The 19,438-nt window shown below is 36.0% G+C and overlaps 1 protein-coding gene across 1 annotated transcript in view; it reads left to right on the top strand.

The window, feature by feature from the left end:
* Window positions 1-19,438, top strand: part of ESR1 (estrogen receptor 1) — a 164,523-nt gene that overhangs the window by 85,529 nt on the left and 59,556 nt on the right. Inside the window, 2 exon segments of the mRNA XM_033056279.1 lie at window positions 1,398-1,588; window positions 14,283-14,399. Coding sequence (XP_032912170.1) covers window positions 1,398-1,588; window positions 14,283-14,399 — 308 coding nt within the window.

The raw sequence follows: 19,438 nt of genomic DNA, 5'->3' as shown, positions 1-19,438 counted from the left end.
AGCATTGAATTAATATCATATTTGGGGACAGAAATTATATATATATATGTAAAGTCTTGAGGGAATGGCTGAGAGTGCTGCCCAGATGCCTTTGGCTGGTAGAAGGGAGGTACTCAGCAGATGTCAGGGAACCTAGGCTGGATGAGTTATTAGAGCATACCTAAAGAAATCAGAAAGCTGCTGGGGAGTAAAGTTTTGAAGCAGGAAGGTGTGGTTGGTGCCACATGTCACAGACATCAAAGCACAGAAAGTTTTGCTATGCTCAAGAAGGGAATAAGGCAAAATTAGGTATGTAGGAAGAAACCTGAAAGAGTTTCCAAAACCAGGATATGTTTGAGAAAATGTTGAGACTCTGGGGAGATAAAAGCCACCTGTTTACTAATCAGCAATTAAAGCATGCATTTAAGTGGCTAATGTCTATAAACAGTAGGATTCTTCATGCTTCAGCTTGTCTGGTGCTGTTACACCCAATGGTATTTGTCTCCTGGACAATTTTTAGCACAGACTCTTACTGGAAAGCATGTTTTGCAAGAGCTATTTGCCTTCCAGGGGCAGTCCCAGAGTTCACTGGTGGTTCCCTTGGCAATTTCACATCCTCTCTGCTTTGTGTACCACACCTGCAGCAACTACCCATAATAACCTCCTACCAGGTTCAGTGATGTGAATTCATTGCTATTTACAGATAGATCTGTTTGGTTTTCACCTGCACACCATCCTGCACATACTGGTCATGTGCCTGTGCAGTAGCATCTGTGTGACTGGAACAAAAATTCTTCAGCAACAATTTTTAATACAAGTTTTTTTTGTCGTGCTGAAACAGCTTCTTAGTGTTTATGAAAGTGGTATTGTAATGAGAAAAGGCACTTTTTAATTCAGTATTAGATCTTGACAATTGAAGGAAAGCTTGCACCTCTTATTGGACAATAGCACTTGAAAACTGTTTGGTTAATAATTTAGATATATACCATATAGTAATTTAAGTTAATAATTAAACTATTTCAGGTGCAATCATAAGTGATTTTTGACTCAGATTTTCAACCTAGCTGCTGATATTGCAGTTATGTTGAAACCTTTGGATGGGAACAGGTACACAAAATAGTGCTGTTTCTTTGGTATTCCTTTGAACTGTTGAAAAATTTGTTAATTTATCAAATATCTTTTTTATTTTTCAAGGTACAATGCCCCATAACTTCAGGCTATAATAAATTGCCCTGTATCTTACTAATTCTGCAACTTTCCAACTAGGAGAGAGGGCAGTAGATATTTTTTTTTGTCTATCAGTTGTTTTCAAACAAACAGGACTTCTTTCTTACAACCTGAAGCAGTGGATGAAGCTTGACCTCCCTGAAAGAACTCTGCTTGTTTTTTGTTTTTGTTTTTGTTTTCGTTATCAACAGACCGAGCTCAGATAACAGGCGGCACAGCATCCGGGAGAGGATGTCCAGTACCAACGAGAAAGGGAGCCTGTCCATGGAATCCACCAAGGAAACGCGGTACTGCGCCGTCTGCAATGACTACGCCTCAGGGTACCACTATGGGGTCTGGTCCTGCGAGGGCTGCAAAGCCTTTTTCAAAAGGAGCATTCAAGGTAATAAACTGTTCAAGTGAGTCACCTTTACTCTTGAGGAAACTGAGGTTATTGAGATCCCAGCCTGAGTCTGGGACAACGACATTTACTGGGTTTTCATTAGCAGTTGTTGTGCTCTCCCACGTAGTTTTAGTGCCATACTTGGTGAATGCTTTTGGCAGGTATAAAATATGTTATTTAGTCCAACATTAATGAAGAAAAGCAAAGCTTTTCCATATCATCCTTGCTTTAGGTATATCTGACCACAGTGGTAGTGAAAAATTTGATTTAAAAATCCATATTGGATCAAGACGATCACTATTTCAGGCTATGCATATCTCTGTTCTTATCTGAGGCATTTGTTTGAGAATTCCGTGTCAGATGATTAATTCCTGCTGATTGATTTATTAATCTTAATTTAGTGCTCCATTGGCCAGATGATTTAGTCCAAATCTCAATTTCTTAAAGGTGCTAGATGTCTTTTGAGAGCCAGTATTGAAAAGGAAGATTTCCTTGCTAGATGTCTTTTGAGATCCAATATTGAAAAGGAATGTTTCCTTGATGAAATATTATTTGTATCTGTCAACAAAGCAGGGCTTTGAACTGTACACAGAATGGTTTAGTTGAGAGTCTTATCATGGTTAAAAAGAGCATCTAACAAAAACACTGTTAATTACTGTGACAGAGATAATTCTTTATTTAAATGCCTGCCACTTTGTGGAATGGGCACTTTTTTTGTTTTTGCTTTGTTCAACATCTCTTAAAATGAGTAAGAAGTAATTATAATTCTACTGAAAATGCAGGCACTCTTCAGTATCTAAGTTTTAGAGAAGAAAATAAAACAGATTTATTCCTTTTAAACGGAAAACTGGTGAAGTACTGTGCTTTATTTAGGTTTCTCTAGTTTTTAAATCTCCAGGTGATATATAGGCACAAAAATTTCTGTTGCCTCTTTTACTGAAGTAAACATAGTCTGGAACAGTTTTACATCTATCACAAGGTGTGATTATTGCCTGTTTTGTTGCATGACTAGCACTGAGGTGAGTTAAATAGGACTTCCAGCATTCAGCTCAGAATTTTCCCCCCTTGAAGAAAAAAAGTGAAAGAATGACTGAGGAGTAGACATTGATGGAATTATTTGTATGTCAATGATTAGTTAATAGTTACTCATATTTTTGTTTGTCCAAACACACTGAAATGATTTTTAAAAGAGCAAGTGGTTAGAGCCAGACATCAGCAATAAGCAACACTGAAGGGAGAAAGGGTGAAATGCTTTTTTTTCTTCCCATCAGAGTCAATGTCAGGAGAACAACTCCCTTATTTTGTATTTGTTATTTTTCCTTTTCAGTTCCTCTGACCAAGTCAGAATTATTTGTAGGCTTTTGAAATTATGTCCTTGTGCTTGAACTGAACTAAGTCACAACAAAGTGGAAATTGAAATAGCTTTGAGCAAAAGTCAGAGTTATCAAGTAATTGTGCAGCAAATAGCTTCAGCCTTTGGCCATTGTGGAAGAAAAAGTGAATCTATTTAATTGAGCTTCTGCTGCCAGCACTTGGTGGTTTTGCCCTGGTCTCCACATGGACAAATGTTGTGGTCCACCACACTGTATCTGTTTTCTATTTATGCTACGCTAAAGACTAGTTAGTAAATTTGCTTCTTACTATGTATATATATTTAAGGTAATTTTTAAGTAGATTAGCTTTTAAATCTTACAATTTAAGTTTCCAGGATCCCATAAATTGTCTTTTGTGATCTATAAGTCATGTTTGCTCTAATTTAAGCTCCTTGCTTCTTGCCCTATCCCCTGTGGGCATGAAACACGCTTATTGCAACAACCTTTTACACAGTTGAAGACTTATCATATTTTTTTCTCAGTCTTCTTTTTTTTAGACTAAACAACCAAGTTCTTTCAGTAGAACATGCTTTCTAGACTTCTGATCCCATTTGTTAAGCTCCTCTGTACTTTCTCCAGTTGATCTACTCTTTTGTGATTAACTTATCATAGAAAATGACATCCACAAGTATAAAGAAAATATTTCAAGAATATGAGTACTTATGAGAGAATTGTGATCATTTGATCACAGAGGGTAAGAAAAGTCTTCTGAAATTGTAAAGTCATAGCTACCCAGTCTTGATGAACTAAGGTAATTTTTAAATTTTCTACTGGATTTGAAAGAGATCTCTATTTCAGCAATTGCATGTTCTCATTGAACATGTGTCCATTCATTTATGAAGATGAAAGTAATTTTTAGATTGAAAATGGATGCAAAACCATGCATTTACCTTGCCAATGATAATAATTTTAAATATGTTCTGATCAAATAGCTAGGAATGAATGTTACTTACCTGCAGACATATTTATAGAAGAATATGTGGAATATTGTATGTATTTTTAATTTATTTTATATACTGCATTGTATATATGTTCTGCATTCCTAAAAGAAATGGGAAAAAAATTCTGTGAATCATATGATCAAACAGTGTTGAGGTTCACAGAACTTTTTTGTATGGACAAAACTACAACCAAAATGCTTTTAGCAAAGATTTTTGTTGTTTCAGGAAAGATAACTGTGCTACTTTGTTCTTTGCTAACCTGTATTTCTCATTACATATATAGATGCAGAGATGATATTTTCTCTACTTCTCATCAGAGATTTCATGGGAGAATTGCTGTAATGAACCTTGATGTTCCATGTAGACTGCATACAAACATTCTTAACATTGTTCTTAATAGAACCACAGGAAAAAGTAAGGACAGACCTGAATAAACTGTATGTGGTAATGAGTTACCTCTGTTATTCTCAGTGATATCTGAGGTGTCTATATTTACCTGCATAAGTACATACTGAAATTTTATGAAACCTCACATCTGCATTGGAACATACCTGAGGTTACAATATATAGGTTCACTTTTATCCAGGGGATCTGGAATGTTCCTGGTAATGTTTTGTGAGTTTTAAATGCTAAGGTGTTTTTCTTTGTTGTCATGTAGTCAAAGCTTAAGAGGTAACCTGAATTAGAAATTGTCTCAATATGCACAAGTTTTCAGTTTTGTTTAAACAACAGATGGTTTGTGGAAAACCCGAACTGCCTCCTGAAACTGTCTATGTCTGTCTGTTTTGCTAGTTTATGCCCCAAAAGTGATTTGGGACCTTGTTTTGAGAAACCTCAATGCAGAGTGATATTAATGTACAATTAATTCATGGGAGAGGAAAGTAACAGCACACCAAGGATACCATGTTGCTTGGTGGTAGAAGAGTGCTTTACTCTTCACCCAGCCTATGTAGCCTACAGAAATGTGCTTGGTTGAGGGACTTTATTCCAGAAGCATAACAAGGACCCACACCCCAGCACACTGTACTTCTCTCCTAAAATATTTATGAATTTTAAGACCAAGAAGGGCTGTTAGATCAATAATTCTGTTCTTCTCTCAATATAAACTTTATATGCTACTCATCTACAAAGCCCAGTACCTTGATGGAGGTAAATATTTCAGAAGATGCCCAGACTCAAGATGCCCATGGGCTCAAGCCTTTTCTTACAATGATGACTTATGCCAATGATTTGTCCTCTTATATGCTGAAAAATTACCAAATTAATGTATTACTCAAAGTTATGTGTCTTACTCTGCTTTTCCATCACTTCCATGAACCAGACTTAGTAACTGCTATCTTTCCCCTGTGGAAAGTTCTTAAAAATTAGGTCATCAAGTCTTCAAATCACCTTGATATCTTAAGTGAACTAAAATGTTTCAGTCTCCTGCTGTATATTTTTCTATCTTTTGAGTCTATTATCTTTGCACCTTTACTCATTCCCCCACACCCATAACAGCCTCTCTAAAATTTGGATGTCAGAATTGGATGATGTACACGAGCCTTACAAATGCCATTTACAAATTAAAAAAATCCCCTTGTGACTCACACATTCTTTCCCTCTTCTAATTCCCCTGTTTTTTGGATAGCCACCAAGCCCTATGAGACAGGAAGGAATTACTCATACCACCTCTGACAAGCATCCAGCAAATGCCTACATATGGGTGTCTGCAAACCCCCAGAGGGAACACAAGGGACTCAGAACAAACCAGAACAAATCCTTGCATTAGAGTGTATCTTGATCCTAGAATTGCTCAAGTGTTTTAGAAATTTCAAATTCTATTTCCTCTTCATATGCCCTTCTGATATTTTTCAGGTGTATCTTCTCTGCTTTTGTCACAGCTTTTGTTCTTATCTGGGATATTTCACATACAGTCAGTTAAAAATTACTGCATGATGGGAGGCATTACCAGAACAGATTGGCTTCTGAGAATGGATGAATAGCTGAGGAATTCCAGAGACCTGCCTTTAATGTCTTGATCAGAGATATAATGGTCTCCAAAGTGCAGGAATTCTTGAAACTGAGAAGGAAGTATTTTGCTTGTGTGCCTTGAACCTGGATTTTAATTAGCAGTTATGCCTTCTGACCATCAAGTAGGAGAGTTCTGGCAGTAGACTTTGAATGTTATCAATTGTTTTTATTTGACAGAGATAGAGCTGTACTTTGTTCAAAGTATGTAATGTTGAGAGGGGTGGTAATGTATACATATTTTCATCTTTGAGAGAATTTTACTGGTAAAACATGCTATTAAGTGAGTGTTAGGTAACAGTGAAGTGCAGCAATTCAATAGTGTCAATTTGGGAGGTTTCTGACACCTTCTCTTTAATTTTCCATTCTTGTCTTCTGTTTTGCTGGTATTTTTGTAATCTGTTTTATAACAGCTCAGATCCTGCAGCCAAGAAGGCAGAAACTCCCTAGTAAGACTGCTTGCACACTGGTGCTATGAGCTGTCAGCCAAACTACAGAACATGAACCTCAGTGAGATTGGCAGAGTTTAATCACAGCTGATCAACAGGGAACTGCAGATGGGCATCTGGCCCCAGGGTGGAAAACACATGTTCCAGTTGGAGATGGCTGTTGGAAGTTTGAAGGCTGGAAAAGGTGGATTTGGAAAGTCTGCCTTGGTTTAGTTGTCATTGAGACTGCTCTAACTGCTGGTTAGCCATGCTCTTCTGAAACTTCTTTGGATTTATTTTTGTGCATTTAGTAGTTTTTCTCCTGTGTCCCTTGAGGTAAACACATGCTCTGATTGCATTTTTTTTTTTTTTCTCTGATTGCATTCTCTAATTTCAGCTATGTAATTTATGGTGATCTTGTTTCAGAAATTTGAGTGCTATTGAAAGGCAAGAGTCAATACCTCTTTTTTCCTAGTAAGACCATTTTGAATGTGGTGCTCTAGCAAATTTTAAGTGCTGCATTTAGCATGGATGTGATAGTGGCTTAAGATGTTGGAATCCAGGACACTTCCTTATTTTTCAAGGGCTAAGCGAGTCATAGGACTGCAGTGGATGTTGAGCTCTAGTTCAACTTTATGTCCTGTGATATGACCAACTTCTACCAATTCCTTAGACATGTTTATGTTCTTAAAACCTGTCACTTCATCCAGTGTTTTACTCTCCTTATCTCTGAAGGCTACTGGGAAATTTGAATCTTCTTGCCTGCAGTTTAAGGTCACCATTTCTTTTCCTGTGAACCATACCACAAAAAACAATGTTCTCTTTCTTTTTGCAACAACTTTCAAAGCATGGAAGTTTGCTATCCCACTTGAAAAAAAAAATTATTCTGTTTTACCTAACCAGAAAAAACAAGGTTTATTTGACATTTTCTCATAGGTCTTGTTTTCTTGACTCAAATCTTCTAGTTGCTCTGCTTTGGAGGTTCTCCACTTTTTACTGTTTTCTTTTTTTCTTGAAGCATGATTTCCTTCAATATGGTGTTTCACAAGCACTGAACAGAGCAATAGGATAACATTACAGGTCCGTCCATCACACTGCATTTGTCTATATCCATCGCATTGTAATGTTTGCCTTATTTAAAAAAACATTATACTCTTCATTCAAAACCAATGTGTGATGCAGAATAAACTCAGGCATACTTTTCTGGAGAAGAAAACATTTCTTTTACTTATTGTTTTGAGCATATGATTGCTCCTTTTTAATGCAAGCATTTCTACTAGTCCTTTGTGCTTTTGTGCTCTTGTTTTCCCATGTGCTACCCCCACTTTGCCAAGGTAATTTTAAATTCTTATTCTGTAGTCTCCTGCCATTTATTTCAGTCTGGCTAGTAGAGTAGTCTGCCCTTTCTTCTGTTCTTCTTACACATATAAATGTCATCTAAAAACGAATAACAATTAATAAAAGAAATACGCCAGATCACTACCTATTTTTGAGGAAAATATTGCACATAACTGGATTCAGGACAGACACTATGGAGCCTTATTCAATATCAGCTTCCATTGTAACGGTGAACTCTGGTAATTGTTCCCTGAGACTGATTTTCTGAAATCATCTGAACTATATTTTTCTAGCTGACATACGATATATCAATCTAGCCAATACTGAAAACATTTCTGAAGTTGGGCAACACAGATTGCCAGAGAATGGAGAACTGACTCTTACCTGCTTTTTATAAATGGTCATTTGTTTTTCCTTTGCCAAATCCAAAGCTCTTCCCACTTCCTAGATAGAATTGCTGTGTTTTAGAAGCTGTTTTTAATGTATCCTGTATTGTCACCTTCAATGTTGCTTGACTTCCTCTGGAATATGAATGTTGTGCAATATCAAGCAACAACAACAAATGAAACATTATTACATCTTGCAAGTGTTTAGTGAATATTTAATCTGAAAAGTCACGTTATTTCGAGGTCAGGACTGAGCCTGTCAGCAATTCAAAATATTCAGATGAGAAACAAAAGTACTTTACATTTAAAAACTGCAAGAGAGGATGCAATTTTTGTCCTGCAGGAAAGTGCTAAACTGTTCCACTTGCTTTTAGAGAGTGTGACAGATAACACGGCCACTCCCACTCTAAAATGTGCCTAGAGATATGAAGGACAAGAGACTAAGATTCCTTGGTTGACCCTTATGATTATAAAATGGATGACTCTTCATACTACAGAGCATGGATGATGTTAGGATATGAGGTAGCAAACCAAGGATCACAGATATGTATCTGTTAGCTAAAGAACAATAAAACTAGGTTGTACTTTTGCAGGAGAAAGTGGTACACAGGCAGAAAACAGTCTTTTTTTTTTTTTTTGGTCAAAATACTAGTGTCAAAGAGTAGTATAATAATTTAACTGTACTAGTAGTAGTATAGCAGTATATAAGTATATACTTATATATATATAAGTATATAAGTAGCATGTAATTAGTAGTGTAATAAGCCAGCTGTTGCCTTTACTGAGATTTCGGTTTTACAGACTTCAGTTCAGGAAACTGTGCTTAGAAATGCCCATGCCCACTGCATTCTCTGTGTGCTGAAAATCCTTTAGTGCTCTCCTCTTTCTGCCATTAAAGTAAAAATATTGTAAATATTTAATATAATTTAAATAATAAATTAATATAAAAATAAATATTTAATAATATTTAAATATTAAGTAAAACCTAACAATTCCCTTCCAAACCCAACAATTCTCTTCCAAGGGTACTGCAAGGATGACTATATTACAGGTACTTAAAAATGTATGATAGCAGGAACCATTCAGGTACTGAAGTTCCAAACCTGATGGTATACCTGGAATAAAAATAGAGTTACATTAATTTTTTTGTCTATAACATTTGATAGTATTTTGAGTGCACAAGAGTAATTTGCAATATTTTCAGCTTCTTAGGCTCTTTATAATAGTTGTGGGAGTTTTCTTTAGTAGAATTCTACCCTTTCCCATTCTGGCTCAAATAAACTGGGAAGCTAAAAATACAAGAGTTTCATTCAAAGTCTATGGGAATAAGATGGCCATGACATGCCTATAACTCTCTCTGAAAAAGCTTTTTGTCTCTGGAGAGATCATATTGAGATGGTTGTGAGTAATACATTGTGGGAGTTTTTCCCTTTAACACAGCTGTTGTTTTAATCATGTGCCAAGGACTTAAAACAATTGTGATTTATCAGCTAGGGAAACAGAAACTTGATGTCATACTCCTTGCCAGATTTTGTGGGATTGGATTATTATTTTTGTCTATTTTTATTTGTTATGAGGAAAAAATATACTTTCTATTTTGTTATCTTGTCTAAAATTAGAAAAATTGAATTGGGGTAGAAGTAGACTTTTCACATGGTATCATAATCATAATCAAAATTATTTGCTTGAGTAGAAAATACAATTTTGTATTTATAAATTATAAAGTTAAATAGTGGCTTTTAAAATATATATATATATATATCACCCTTTCTCAATATATAAGTTCACGCATCGTTATACTGGTGAGATGGCAGCAGGCTTGGTACCCTCATGTAGTGACCATTTAATTTTTCCTGTTAGTACATGTAAAGGTTTGAGAAAAGCTCGGTATCATAATCATTTGGCTGGAATTACCTGCTCATGAGAGCAGCTACAGTTATAAGTAAGTGAAGTCAAGAAGATTCCACTAGAAGGCAAACTGTCTGTGAGCTCCAGAACACAGCTGAAGGACCTAGCACAGAGTATATAAATTTTAACCTCTACTTTCTTCCTCATTCTTCAGTGGTTCTGTGATTGATGTGTGCCAGTGCTCTCAGGCACATGGTGTGATTGTTGGGACTGTCCTGTGAAGGGTCAGGAGCTGGATTTGATGATCCTTGCAGGTCCCTTCTAATTCAGGATATTTCATAATCTTTCCTTCTGAGGTATTCAGAAAAAGAGGCATTCCTCACTGGATGCAATAGAAGGATTTTTTTGCAGCCTTCTGTACCCTTTTTCTTACTGTCTTGTTACTAATGTTTTGCTTGTTAAAAACCAGAAAGAAGATTAATCTTCTCAGCAGGGCCGAGTAGTTGCTAAGAGAATCCAAATTCCAAATCCAAAGACCTTGTCTGAGAGTAACTAAGCTGTGAATTTGAGTATCTGTGCCTATAATGGATTTAGACATAACCTTCTGTTCTTCTGTGAAGCTGTTAGGAAAAAGTGTGATTTAAAAACCAATCAGTGCAGTTTTATTGGGGCACCTTAACTTGAAATTGGTGTTACTTTTTATTTTACATTCAACATTTGTCTTTACTTTTGTCTTTACTGGAATAGCCTATGTAATTTCCAAGTCCTTCCCTTCCCTTCCCTTCCCTTCCCCTCCCTTCCCTTCCCTTCCCTTCCCTTCCCTTCCCTTCCCTTCCCTTCCCTTCCCTTCCCTTCCCTTCCCTTCCCTTCCCTTCCCTTCCCTTCCCTTCCCTTCCCTTCCCTTCCCTTCCCTTCCCTTCCCTTCCCTTCCCTTCCCTTCCCTTCCCTTCCCTTCCCTTCCCTTCCCTTCCCTTCCCTTCCCTTCCCTTCCCTTCCCTTCCCTTCCCTTCCCCTCCCCTCCCCTCCCCTTCCCAGAACTTCCCTTCCCTTCCCAGAACTTCCCTTTCCTTTCCTGTTCATGTAATTCTTTCCAAGATTTTATTTCTCATCTCCAGTCTTGTTTGGATAATGTCTACAGTTTAGTTTTCCTTTTCTTCCTTCTTTTGTCCTAGCTGACATGTATGAAAATTTTGAAGTGCTATAATATACTTAATTTCATATACTTACCTTTATTTTTACTGTTTTAAAACATACAATTAATGAATTTTCATAAGAAAAAGAGACAATCCCTCCCTAAACTTTTCCAATAGATTCCTTAAACTCTTCCGTGGTAGCTCATGACAATGCAAGTTATACATTTGGGGGATTAAAACTAGGGAATCCGCCCTATCAAATTCACTGCCTTTAATTTTGTGCAGGTTATCTTTTAAGAGCCTCAATAAGATACAGACTCCAAGTGACATATGCTTCCCTCTACAAGTATCAGTGATCACTGAAGGCATTTCTTCCTCTTGGTATTCCTGTGAAACCAACTTTCAAGTTACTCTTTCTTCTAGCATGTAGTGTGCTTTGGATACCATGGAAACAACGGGCAGGGCAGCTGGGAACCTGTTGATGTGTCCCATTTTCATGTTGGTGATTCCTACCAGTGAGAAATTCCTTCTAGTAGGTCAGATTGGTTGGACTCAACTTTGCCCAGAGATGAGCTTTAAGCACTACATAAAAGAGAATAGTTAAACAACAATTCAGCTACATCAAGGTTATTTAGTTCTGTACTACTTCACTTTAAAGTAAAACTTCTTTTTGTGTATAACCTATTCCTTAATTGTGTTTTCCTGCCTTTTTCTCTTCCATGCTACCCCAAGCTAGACTGCCCTGGTCTATCTGTGCCTTGCAAAGAAAACTTCTTTTTTCACTTCCAGCAACTAAATACTTGAAATCAGATAGTATTGTGCAGAAGCAGGAAGGGTTCCTGCCTTTCTTCCCTTTGTTTCTTTCTTCTTTCCTGATTAAATTGATAATATTTTTTACTGTATGCTCAAATTATCAAACATTTTCTTCTGGTTCCTTACATGTTTTCCCATCTCTTGAAGGAATGTTGGTTAAAATAAATAAAAAATTATGATAAATATTAAATGCATTATCTTTTCCCTAGATTTGCAGGAAATGTGAAAGGCTAAGCAATGATACTTGCAATCTAAGGAAGTATGCCCATCACACACAGATCCTTCTGTATTTAGCAGCCAGATTCCGTGAAGTCAATAAAGCACTTTGGGTGAACAGTGCATTGTCAAAGGTGCAGATCATGTGCTTGAAAATAAACTATTTATACTAGCATTTAAATGGTAAATTCATAATAAAACTCTTCAAAAGGAAAAATATTGTGATATGAACATAGGAACTGCAGCTCTATTAAAAATAGGATTATTTTATGTACAAGCCAAATGTTTCTTTTCAAACACTTGCAGTTTGCACAAGTAAATACAGATTCATAGCCAATGAGAAGGTTATCACCCACAGAAGCATAGCAAAAGTAGGGTGGCTGCCCTGATGATATTGATCACACTTGATTTGTGGTTTTTGTATGCAGTCACTTCTGTAATTTTTTTTCTTTTAACCTTTGAACACTATGAACATCAGCCAATCCAACAATGATGATAAGTATGATTTCAGCTCCAACCTAAGTGGGATTTATCTGATTATTTCAGAAAGACCTAAATGATGTTCTGAATTATTTGCTGATTTCAAAGCCTGCACTCATTCGCCATGTGAATTTACCTTTTAACTTCACCAGGAAGAAGATTAGCTATTCTTCTTTCAAAGTGTTTCTTTGTTTTTAAGAAGAGTAATTAAAATTTTCCATCTTTATCTCGTGGTATTTCCAAAGTTGGTTAATGAAACAAGGCAGGTGGTTGGGGTCAGGTGCTACACTCACTGTTGCTTAGTGTGACTCAATGTAAGTGCATTTTCTTGAAAATATAACTTTCTTTTTCTGCTCTTTTCCCCTGTAGATACTGCATATGTGGTTGAGGGTGTTTTCTATCTGACTTGATTTTTTTGTTTCCTTAAATGTGAAAGGTTTTGAATCACATATAGAACAGTCTCTATCCCACTGGGGGGAACTGAAAATTAAAGCCTTCTCTCATGCTGGGTTGAGGTGATGCTTCAGTTGTACTTGTTTACCACAGTGCTAGAGCAAAGCATGTGGATACAGACTTTTCCAGTATTTTTTGTTCTGTCCAGTAGACCTAAAAACATAGTAGTTCTGTCTGCTTGAGACAGGGCATAATCAGCTATGCCCTATTAACAAGTTTGGAGGTTGGTTACTTATTTTGATGAGATCCCAGTTATGCAGCATTAGAGAGCAGATGTTCCTGGTGTAATATGATAGTAATTTTTACTCCGTTTTCTAATTTGTAGTCAAGGATAGATGATTTGATGAGACCAAGGCCTCTGTGAAACCTCTACCCTACTTTACCTCAAGCTGATCCCTTGACCTCAAAGAAAGAACAAACAATTCTGCAGTAACCTTTTTTTATTTTTGCTTCTGTGTGGTGTACCTTAGTTGTGTTCAGACGATTACAGAGCACCAGTGAGATAATTTAGAGGAGGCTTTTTCATCCTTGCTAACCTTTTTTCAGTGTTTGGCAAATAATTTATAGCAGATTTAAGCACACATTTTTTAAGAGCAAATTGGAATAGATGTTTTTGTCAGTAACAAATAATGGTATGCTAAAGATACTTGTTAAGAGAATTGAGAAGTAGAGAGTAATAAATGAGGAAGAGGAGCTCTGAAGGAGAATGTACCAGTAACAAGCTTGGTTTCAGCATGTGGTAATTTTAGATTTGTCATGTCAAAAAGTTTTTGCACAAATCAGTAGACAGGCAGCTGGAATTAGTGACAGATTAATCCTTGAGGTACAATTAATCATTTGAGGATTGTTGCTTCTGTTTCATGTTGTTGTTTTTTTTCCTAACTAGCCCTGTCATAGATAAAATCTTTTGTGCGTAGACCTTTTTAATTTTGTAAACCTCATTTTGTGCAGTCTATTGGTTAAACATGAGCACAGGCACACAAAACCAGATGTCATTGTATTTCTCAGCCTGAGAGCAAGGAAGTCAAGGCACTTGTTCATATTAATATATACTCTTTTGAGGTTGCTTTAATTGTTCACTATTTTAATTAGTCTACAGAAGTCTTAATTTAAAGAACTTGCAATAAATGTGTGGCATAGAGATGTCAGTTTCAAAATCTGTACCAAAATTTTTACGAGAGATTATGATGGTAAACCTGCTTTTTTCCCCAAGATGTTATAGTAATTTTTGTTATGTCTGTGTATAGCTGTGTCCTTACTTTCCTTCTGGTTTTACAGGGCACAATGACTACATGTGTCCTGCTACTAACCAGTGCACCATTGACAAGAACAGAAGGAAGAGCTGCCAGGCCTGCCGACTGAGAAAATGCTACGAAGTGGGAATGATGAAAGGTGGTATGTACAGAGTCATCATCACATCTTTAGCATTGCTGTCTGCCTTCCTGCCTTTTAACTTCATTGGGCAGATGATACAGCTTGTAACTAAAGGAGGATGCTATTGATTTTATTGAGTTGAAGTCTGTTAAGTCAAAATTATTTTATTAAATAAAAAATGAAAAGTTCCCATGTGTCGTGTTATCTTGTCCAAATTTGCATGGAAAAGGAGAGGATCATTGATTTCAATAGAATTAGGATTCCTCTGTTATTATTTCTAACTCAGTATTTTTTTAGTGTCTCATGGTAGGTTTCAGATCCTGATGAACAAAATTTAACCCAAGATTTTGCAGCATTTTGCAGTTCCGTGTGAAGAGCATTGGTAGTCTAAAATCAGTCCATATTTGTTAAATAAACTTCTGGATATGTAATCCTTATTCTGTGAACCCTGGAAGGGAAAGTTAATTTCTCTGTTCTGGTAGTGTACACGAGTTTTAGATGTGAATTAATTTAACCCAACAATATTAAAGGGTTGCTCATTTTATAAGAACTGAGATAAATGCCACTTTCCTGGAACATATGTAATAATAATGGCTTATTGTAGCCTGCTAAAAATTTCAGATTGCTTTTATCAATGAAGAATAATCAGTAGCAGTATCTATAGGAAAAACTTAGTAAACTACTAAATGCTCAGGGAAGAAGGGATTAGGTCCTATGTACTTTGTGTGTAAAGAGCTAGTTAGATTACAGATTGGTTCTTCCTTTCTTTGGCATACCTAATGCTTACTTATGCCACAGAAAGTCTGGTGCAAGAGACAAGAGTAGCTCATCATGTTTGTCCTTTCCTCAACAAATCATTTCTAAGTCCAGCAAAGGTAGGCCGAGTCTGGGAATCTTAGGAGAAAAAGGAAAACAATATCAGTTGTTGCTGCACTTGAGATTGGATCTGCATTTTTCTCAACTGAAGAATTAGGAAGGAGCTAAGACTGATTTGTTAGTCTCAATTTTGGGATGCAAGCGGGAGGAAGATGTAAAATCTGCTTTTGCTTCTAGAAGTTAAAACACTGGTTGATTTTTTTAGTGAGATCTTGTGTATTAATATGAACATCCTGTTTTATATGGCTAGAACTCTTCAAAGGGTTGGTAGTTAATATCCCAGCTATGATCCAGAAAAGATAGAGGTTCAAGAAACTAAAACCAGAGAATCCATACATGAATATGCCATGCAGATTTAGCTTTGTACATATGGCAGGTCATAACTAGGATTTATAATTATGCTTTATGTTGATGCATTACATTTTTCATTTGACATATTTACATCCAGTTGCACTTAGGTGTATTTAATTAATGATACAATGTACCACTTTTATGTTTTTCATGCCTCTTTTCTAAGATTCAGGTTCTAGTAGGTTCTAATTTTTGACTATTGTATATGTAATGTTTTACTCTCATAAAAATTGTAAAGATTTCTCAACTAGCAATTTTTAGGTTAAAGTAGTCCGAAAGAAATACTGCAATTCTGTTCAAATTTTCTCTCAAATATAAATGTTCTGGAATCTTTATTTCATATAGTAGTTCTCACCTGAGAAAAGTCATCTGGATTTCATCCTTTCCTTTCCTTTTACAATGTTGTAAGATTTCTATAGTCACTACAGGAACTGACAGTTCAAAAATAGTATTGTAGTATTTTTATTGTTTAGTTGTTGTTTTCTTCTTTTAAAAAACTAATTTTACAGTTTATAAGCAAGGAGATCAGGATCAGCATAAATTGTATCTGCTCCTATAGTACGACTAATTGTGCATGAAATCCATCTCGGGTTCACAGGTAAGAGTTTAAAAACAGTTATTTTATGAAGTCTTGGAAAAAAATTGTGAGATCCCTCAGTTACAAGTAATAAATCTGTCATACCTGCAGCAGGGAAAGTAAAGTTAAGGTACATGAAGTAAAACATTCAAAGTGTTTCTGGAGTCATCATTGATCCCCTGTTATCCACATGGATGTGTGGGGAAGAAAAACCTTTCTTCTAAATCTAGATCTTTATGATTGTCCCATTTCTCTTAGATGAAGATTAAGGTTTAGTAAATATTCTTGTTATGCCACCTGGCTTAACCTTTAAGAGACAATGTTTAAATGTTTTTATTTTTTAATTTTTATTTTCTGAGGAGAACTATGAAGATTTTATATTTTAATAGATATAATAGAACTTTTCTTCAACATACTAAAATCCTGTAGCTCTGTGGTTACCTCAAGCTTCACACTGTTCTCCAGTAATTCCTAGTTCTTGTGATTGGATCTTTTAGTTTAAATAATCACGTCATATTCATGTTGAAGGATTTGCCTTTTTTTAAGGCATTAATTCTGTCATACACTTGAATATTTGTTTGTGTCTTATCTCACTTTTATCTCTGTCTCCACAATTTACTTATGATGATACAACTTTTACATATAGTGGAAAACATATGTAATCTTTCTTTTCCCTAAATGTAATCCCACCTTTTCTTCTTCACTAAATTAGCTGACATTTCTCAATAAATTGTAAAAGTTGCCAACTTATGACTTTTATCTGCATTTAAGTGATATGAGTAATAACTGATATTAAAAATGGACTTTCATTAAATATTGGGGAAAGTAGAAAAAATCTTGATAAAATGTCTCTGGTTAATTCTAAACATACAATATAGAATATAGTTGCTGAGTTTTCCTCACAGAAGGTCACTTAATGCAGAATGAAAAAGTTCATATATATTATTTTTAAAAGAATGGACAGAACTGAAATATGTTTTAGAGGTTTCATGTAGAAAAAATGCAGGCTTCAAGTGGCCCTTGAGCTGTGTGGTAGGAACATTTACTTGAGTTCCTCTTATGAGTTCCTGTGGAAATTTTATTGATTTTTTTTTTTCTTCCCTGTTCTTGGGTCTCTTAAAAACTTCTTTCAGTACTGAAGAGTTATTTTTTTTTTCTCTCCTCTTGTGTTTGAAAGTGTTTCCTTCTGCATCTCTTACTGTGCTGCTTCAAGAGACAATTAGACTGCAAGAATCTCTGCTGATGCAGTCAGCATCTGGGGCATAATTTAAAGCTGTGATATTTTGTTCAAATGCTTCATTCTCTCTGAGTAAACCCAAAGGACCTTAAAATTATGTGTTATTACTTAGTCTGTGCTCCTCTGCTTTTATGTGAGGATAAAGTGGATACATCAAATAAGATCCTTGCTGTGTCCCTTTTACTTTTTTTCCATAGCAGGGGAAAGTAGCCTTGTTTTTGTTTATAATCTACTGATGCCTTCTTGAAGTTTGTTTCTGCTCTGGTTTGGAGAAGTGTGGTCCAGTTTTCACATGATGCAGGGTCCCTGCTTTCAAATGGAGTTGTTACAGCAGTTGCAACCCTGACACTCCAACCACATGTAAGGTGCAGGTGACCTCTGCTCCAATAGAGACCTAGTTTTCTGTTTCTCCATTGTTTTAAAAACTCTCTAGTGACTTGGGCCCAAAGACTGTAATTTTATGAAACCAAAAGCACTTTATTTTATTGCTTTTTTATTGATTATTTTTATAATGCGTAAAGAGAATGAGGGTTTCTAGTGATAAGCATGCTGCATTCTTCCACTCCTTTCAGTGTGCGACAAAGCAGTTTTTTCATTAAGTGCTGTGTGGAATCAGAGCAGCAGGGTGGTGGTGGAATTTGTGGCTATGGCAAAAAGCTACCATAATGCTAAGTGACAGATACCTAAAGGAAAATCCATTATGTGCCTGGTAGTCTGTGTTTAACCACCCTGACATGTACATAATTTTTCCAATTGTCAAAAGCTGATGGCTTCCTAACATCAAATCACAGGGAATCATCAAGGATTTGAGTGCTCATATGCTAGATTCAGTGATGATTGTGTATATGACAGGGGGTATTTTCTGTCTTGGAACAGCCTGAAATCTCAGGTTGTAGAGGGAGATTCTGTGTGCTGTATGTTGTGATAATGAAGTTTCAGAGTTACAGCACATTTGAAGCCTACCTCATTCAGTGTTACCCTCAAATTGTCTGACAATGCTTCAGGAATTACTGCAACACAGCCCAGGCAGTGAAACACTACTGGCCAGAACAGAGTGCTGAAACCACATGCCATTTGACTGTAGAAACTTTCATTAACTCCTAGAGATTGCAGTCTTCAGGCTTCAGTTTTATCTCTTATATTCTTTTGAAATAGTTACCCACCTCTAAGCTAGTCTGGTTCAGCGCATCAGTCTTGCTAAAGTTTAGGATAAATTAGGATAAATAAAGGTTTCTTTCAGAGAAGGACCTTGATGATTTTCATCTTTAAATAGATAGAGCTACACTTCCTTGCTGAATTCTATATTTATTAATGAAAAAAGACTAGAGAGTTATTAAAATCATTCTCAAAAGTAGAAGTAAATTGATGTCTGATGCAACCACTGGACAGGCTCAAGGTCTTCTACATTTTCATGTAATTATCTTTTAATGAACTATTATATTAAAAAGAGAAATTAGTGAATGAAGGAAAATGGATAGTGGATGTGAAATGATTCTGGCTTGTTCGAGGAGAATCTCAATGATACTTATTAGACATACTTTTCTGTACTCAGCCAAATAACAGTGTAGGTGGGGCCTGATAAATGTACAAGGAAATGTCTTTAAAATTGTAATTGTTGGGCTGAAATAATGTACTCACGCACATTTGAAGCAAAGTTTTGTGAGTTTATAGTTTTCTGGGAAAATAAGGTGGAAATGAAATTGGATTTTTTAGTGTAATATTTTTTTCTCGTCTTTGCACTCATGCAAAGGGAATGACAGCCATTAAATTGTCACAAAATGCAATATTCCTGTGTTCTGTCCCCAAAATTAGAGATACCGTTATTGTGAGCACCTTTGCCAAAATTATTTTATCTTCCTATTCCATTTCATAAAATGATCTGTGTTTGAAGGAAATCTAGGAGGTCTTTTGTTGAGCCATCTGCTCAAAGCAGATTCAGCAATGAATTTATACATGGTTAAGACCTTTTGCAATCACATAGAAATGGGCTAAAATGGGACAAATTGTCTTATGCTTACT

Source organism: Catharus ustulatus, chromosome 3 (assembly GCF_009819885.2).
Source record: "Catharus ustulatus isolate bCatUst1 chromosome 3, bCatUst1.pri.v2, whole genome shotgun sequence".
Classification (NCBI taxonomy): domain Eukaryota; kingdom Metazoa; phylum Chordata; class Aves; order Passeriformes; family Turdidae; genus Catharus; species Catharus ustulatus.
This window is presented reverse-complemented; position numbering and strand designations above follow the sequence as displayed.